General features: G+C 54.7%; 1 protein-coding gene across 4 annotated transcripts in view; it reads left to right on the forward strand.

Moving 5' to 3' along the window:
* LOC104511816 (tropomyosin alpha-3 chain) overlaps positions 1 to 4,888 on the forward strand; it is a 12,401-nt gene extending 7,513 nt beyond the window's left edge. The window contains exons 9-10 of one of the 4 annotated variants that reach the window (XM_010154572.1): positions 3,682 to 3,804; positions 4,411 to 4,699. In XM_010154572.1, coding sequence (XP_010152874.1) covers positions 3,682 to 3,759 — 78 coding nt within the window. In that variant the 3' untranslated portion in view covers positions 3,760 to 3,804; positions 4,411 to 4,699. Of the gene's footprint in view, positions 1 to 3,681; positions 3,805 to 4,410 lie in introns of those variants that run through there. The other 3 variants (XM_010154580.1, XM_010154588.1, XM_010154596.1) reach the window with 3 other exon arrangements.
* Positions 4,889 to 5,794: the final 906 nt, after the last annotated feature.

Genomic DNA, 5,794 nt, shown 5'->3' on the forward strand with positions numbered 1-5,794 from the left:
AAGGCAGACTGTGGTCTGACCCTTCCGGGGGATGGGGCAGTAACTGCCCTGTAAGCACAAAGCAAGGACCCGTAACTCCCCCGTAACCAGACCTGCAGCTGGAGTAGGGGGTCCAGATCTTGTGGGAGAGGCATGGTTTGTCACAAGTGTCCGGGCCTGCAAAGGCTTCCAGCCCAGCGTTCAGTTGCCAGCTCTTACCGGGGGCAGACTGTGGTCTGACCCTTCCGGGGGATGGGGCAGTAACTGCCCTGTAAGCACAAAGCAAGGACCCGTAACTCCCCCGTAACCAGACCTGCAGCTGGAGTAGGGGGTCCAGATCTTGTGGGAGAGGCATGGTTTGTCACAAGTGTCCGGGCCTGCAAAGGCTTCCAGCCCAGCGTTCAGTTGCCAGCTCTTACCGGGTGGGAGGTGGCACCCTGCCCTTGTGAAGCAGCCTTTCCCCTCACGGGGAGGCCCTGGCAGCAGAGGGTTCATTACTGACTCGTGCCCTGTCGAGCTGGTGGCTCTGCTGTTGCACCGTGATGTTGCAAGCAACGCTATTGAAAGCTGGGCTGTGGCAGGCCCTTTCCCTGCTTGTCCTGGTGGAATTCCATTCTGGGTGGTAGATGGATGGGTGGGTGGGTGATGCAACTTCTGCCCTGGGAGATTTTCGAGAGGCTTCTGGTCGGACTGGATTGCTAGGCTTGTGCAGGCTGGTTGTTGTGAGCTGGGCCATTGACTCAGGAGTGCTGTGAATGCAGATGGGCTGACCAGGAGGCACAGGTCCTGGAGCTCCCCAGGTTGGAAGGGTGGCTGCTAAGGCTGCCCTGCAGGCTGGGTGGAGAAGGGAGCACGCCAAGCACTGGAGCGAGCCCCAGCAGATGTGGGCAAGCATTCCATGTTGAGGAGCTGCTCCTGAGGTCTAGGAAGGGTCATGCTGATGTTTGTCAGTCTGCTCCCTCGTGTGGGAGGATCATCAGGTTCCTGTCCACAAGCAGTAACGCTTGCTGGAAGGCTGTGAGCCATCACACCGGCTATGGGGCATAACACTGTGGCCTGTAAGCACAGAGCAAGAACCTGTAACTCCTCAGTAACCGAACCTTGCAGCCTGGAGCAGGAGGTCTGGATCCTGTGGTACTGATCAGTGGTACTTCTGACCTCAGTTAGCTCCCACCCTCTGCTGCATTAGCGACCCAGGATCAGTGCTGATCACTGGCATCGGGCCCAGCCTGCCTGCTCAGCCAGCACAGAGGCCAGGGAGCAAGTCCCTGGCCGGAGCAGCTGATGTGCAGGGCAGGCTCTGGGCTAGGCCAGGATGGGGTGTGCCTGTCCCCCATACCACAGCTTCCTTCAACCTCTAGTTAGATTGTGATGGGACAGAAATTGTTGGCTTCTCTGGCTGTTGCTTGGGCCCTTGGTGGCTTTGAAGAACGGGCAGTCGGTCAGCGTTTCTACCCTGTCCCACAGAGTGAGGCGCGGCTAGAGCAGGCGCTGAGGGCTGAGAGGACCCAAGGGCAGCTGGGTGAAGGTAAGCTTCCCCCCTCATGTGCCACTGTCACACCGGGGGGACTGTGCTGAGCCTGGAGAGGGGGACGTGCTTTGGCTGCTCCGTGTGAACACCTTGACTCAGTGTTCTGAATCTTACGTAGCCAGGTCTCCTTCAAGAGCAAAACATTCCTAGGTTGAAAGCGCTGAGGAACGGTGTAGATCCTCTTCAGAGGGTGCCCTGGATTCCTGGAGACCCTGTAGTACAAGGGGTTGAGAAGAAGCCCAAGGCCAGCACAGTTGCTGTGCTTTGTGCTCGCTCATCAGGCAGAGGCAGCACGCTGTGCCTGTCGCTGCGGTTTGTGATGGTGAGTTCTGCCAGGCTGGGAGCTGTCATATAAGGACTTTTTGCTGCTTGGAATTCTCCCAAATGCAGGAATTGGAGTTGTCAGGCCAGGAGGAGCCTGCCCGTGTAGGTGGGCAGAGGTGGATGCTGCACTGGTTCTCTGCAGTGGCTGGCAGGCTGCATGGCAGGACAGTGGCCATCCAGCTGCGGGAGGTGACCTCTCCTGGGACTGGATCAGGCCGGTTCTCCCTGTCCCTGGAGTTGCTGAGGAGCACCTGTGCCTGGTACTCGCCGTGGGGACGAGTGTGGCTGCTAGAGCCCCGCGAGGCTGTAAGGATGGGTGGGGGGGTGAAGGCTGTCAGATGGAGCAGCAGTTCGTGCTCTGCTCATTAGTTGTTCTGGGGCAGACATGAAATAGGAGCCTGTGCTCCAGAACTGCTCTGTCCTGTACCCAAAGCAGACACTGCTTGCAGGCCTTGTCTAGATGCGGTGACGTGTTCGTGTGGCACAAAGGCATGTCCCTGCAGTGTCCTCCAGGTCAGGATGAGATGCTGTCGTTCTGCACTCTTCTGGTGTCCCTGTCCTACTGTTAAAACCCCATCAACCCCACTGCTCACTCTGGAAGGTGCTTCTGGTTCAGCTGTGGTAGGACGACTTCTTTGTGCAAAGCACTCCACGGGCTTGAAGCGCATCCCGAGTCTCTCCTTACCTGGGAACAGCCCAGGCTGCAGGCTCCTCTTCCGGTGTTCTCCTCTTCCTTCCTTCACGAGCCCTTGGCAGCACTTCCATTTCTGCCCACACTTGACATTCTCTCTCATCCTCCTGAGCTGAAATGCAAGTTAGAGTGAGATAAACCCTTGTTCTCCCTGGCTTCATCTGTGTAATAGCCTGGACTTGATCCTCAGAGGCACGTGTTACAGAGACAGCTTATTGATGTGCTCATCTTGGTACTCTACTAACCTTCCCTTTCTCTCTTTTTCTCTCTTCCTCTTGTTTTTCCCTAATCCTGTTGCCGCTGCAGAGCGCCTGTACAGCCAACTTGAGAAAAACCGCCTGCTCTCTAACGAGCTGAAGTTAACGCTGCATGATCTGTGTGACTGAGAAGGGGGCCCACTAATGCCATTAAACAAGCTTATTGCGACCACCAGTGCTGTGGACCACAGTGAAATCTGATCATTCTTAACACTGGCAGACTTGCAAATTTTATGCAGTTGCTGCTATTTAACGGGGCACTTAAATCTATCCTCTAATTTTATTTAAGAGCTTTTATATATAAAGGTAACCTCTATTCTTGGTGAAGTAACCCTCAGACTTGGCTGGTTTTTGAGCAGTCTTGTCCACTTCTCTGGGGGTCCTGCCTGGCTCCTCCGTGGAACCAGGATGGCTGCACCCACCGAGAGAGGGCTGGGGTCAAGTTAGGCTTATGTCTGCTAGAAGATGCCTGTCAAGTGCTATGACTTAATTCACTGTTAGCTGGATGACTGTAGGATTTCCTGCTGCATGGACTGATGGCTTCAAACAATAAATGACTGACCTCATGGTCTGTAAGACACTGCCCACCTGTAATACTTTCCTGTATAGTTGAGTCCTAACCTGGAACGTTTGGGGGAAGCGGTGATTCCTGGGGCCTGTCCCCAGTGCAGCTGCAGAGCCCCAGATTGGGTTGGGAGGAAAGCTCGTGGACATCCTGGACAAGTCCCAGAATCCACAGGATCAAGCTGTGTCTTGAGTGCTGGCAGGGAATCTTTAAACGCTGCAGTCGCTAGTGCTCTAGGAAGGCTGCTTCTTGCTCTGTGCACTGTTTCTGACCCTGGGGAGGTTGGGGAGTGGCTTTGAGAAACTGCCTGTACCTAAAGGACATCTTTCTACAGCCTGTCTGTCCCGTGTCCCAGCGTGTGGATCTCTTCAGTGATAAGGGTGGGCTCACCTTTGGAGTAAAGCCTACCTAGAGCGATAGTTGCTGATCCGAGCTCTCCTCCTGGCTTAAGGAACATGTGAGAATCGACTGTGCAGCTGCCTGTAGTTTGAGGCAGAGTTGCAGCACCCTTGCTCCCACTTGCTCCCTGCCTGCCCTTCACTGAAAACAGCCTCTTCCCCGCTCTCCCTGAGGCATGGTTGTCTGCTCCCCGCTGCTAGGTAGTTACGGTCTTGGTGACCAGCTTGGCATCTCTGTCCTGCGCTGGGGGGAGAAGGGGGGTGCCACAACCAGCTGTAATTCCAGGGTGTGATTTCTATGTGTGTTAACTCCACGTTGCTCTTGGGTGGCTTGCTGGGCCACGGGGGTCTGCTGCCTGGAACTGTTGAAGCCCTGGGGAAAGCTAGCTACAGTCGGAGGCACCTGCATGCAAAACACTGCCTAGAGCACTGGCTAAAAGTACGTCGTGACCGTGCCGACTGGGAGCACCGGCAGTGCGAGAGGCAAGGGCTACAGATGAGCCAGGTAACTTCAGAGCTTCTAGCTGCACCCAGCCAGGCACCCCCTGGTCCGAGGACTCGCTGTGGCAACGTGCGGGGAAGGGGCTAGTGCAAGCTTTCTTTGGCAAAGGTTTCTCGGTTGTCTGAAGCCGACTTCTAACTCTTTAACTCTTGCTTCCTGCCAGATAAACTGAAATCCACCAAAGAGGAGCATCTCTGCACGCAAAGAATGCTGGACCAGACCCTGCTAGACCTGAACGAGATGTAAGGGATCCCTGCCACTGCCTCCGCCACACGATGCCCGGGGGGGCCAGCCCAGCTGCTGCTGCCCTCTAACCCTTGGGGACCAGAGTTTACTTCCTGTTGCCAACTTGACCAAACACAAATCTTTTCCTTTGCCTCGGGGTTAAAGGCCATCAGGTTGGGCAGAGCTTCAAACAGCATTATTAAGGGAAATACACAATGCAATAATGTTTGGGGAGCATGTTTGAGATGTATACATTTTGTAACTACCTTTTTTTGTAGCAACCATTGTAAACATTCCAAGTAACTCGTGAGGCTGGCGAGCTACACTTCAAAGCTCTTGGCTTTAAAATTCGGTTTTAACCTTCTGTTAATCAGCTCTGGGCCACCCTGCTTTGTCAGAGGAGGAAGGAGGGTGTGATGGTGCTGGCTGTGGGCTACTGCATCAGAGCAGCTGGGCTAGGGATGGAAGCCTGTTGGGAAAACTTCCTTTCCCAGGAGCTGTTTGCCAAAAGAGCAGTTCAGTTTCTCAGCTTTAAGGTAACTCTGTGCTGTGGAGAAGCGACTCGGGCAAAAAGGAGACTTTTTTTTAAAGCCAAACCTATTATCTGAACAATTGAAGCTTCACAGGGGTTGTTTCCCTTCCACCCCCGGTGTTGACCACTTCCTTTCCTGGTAGGCTCCGACAAGCCACGGCCCCTCTCACCCGTTGCTACACGGGCGTTAATTTGCCTTCACTAAGTGCTGATGCACCAAGCTTTATCGCTCATCGCTGGGTTACACTTAACAGCTTAAGTACAACCATCTTGTTTTCTCGGAGAAGTGTTTTTGCCTACCCCCAGGGAGGGAACCGAGGCCTTCCCTGCAGCCAGGAGCGCTCGTAGTGTCTTAATAAGGTACAAGCCATCTTCCGTGCGTTGCTGACGTGTCGCTGTTGTGAGGCCTGAGTGTGGAGATGTCAAGCTTGTGGTTTGAGCATGCTGCTTGGTTGTAGCAGTTTTAGGGGCCGATCTGGAGAAATGAACCCTATCAAGTGTTTTGATACTAAATTGAAAAAAAAGAAAAATTGTCTTACTGTCTTTTTGAAATAAAAACCAATCCCTCCATGCTGCTGCCTGGCTGCTGAGCTTTACTGTGACCTGGGTGTGAGGGCGGGGCTGCGGACGGGTTATCCGCGGGAGGAGACCGGGTGTGAGCGGAGGCCAGGCTCGCGGGCATCTTCCGAAATCGGGGCTGTGGCGGCGACTCCGCTTTGTCGCCTCAGACCCTCGCGGGAGCAGCTTCAGCGCCCCCGGAGGCGGCAGCGCGCATGCGCACGGCGCACGC

The sequence above is a fragment of the Eurypyga helias genome, unplaced genomic scaffold, assembly GCF_000690775.1.
Source record: "Eurypyga helias isolate BGI_N326 unplaced genomic scaffold, ASM69077v1 scaffold31920, whole genome shotgun sequence".
NCBI lineage: Eukaryota > Metazoa > Chordata > Aves > Eurypygiformes > Eurypygidae > Eurypyga > Eurypyga helias.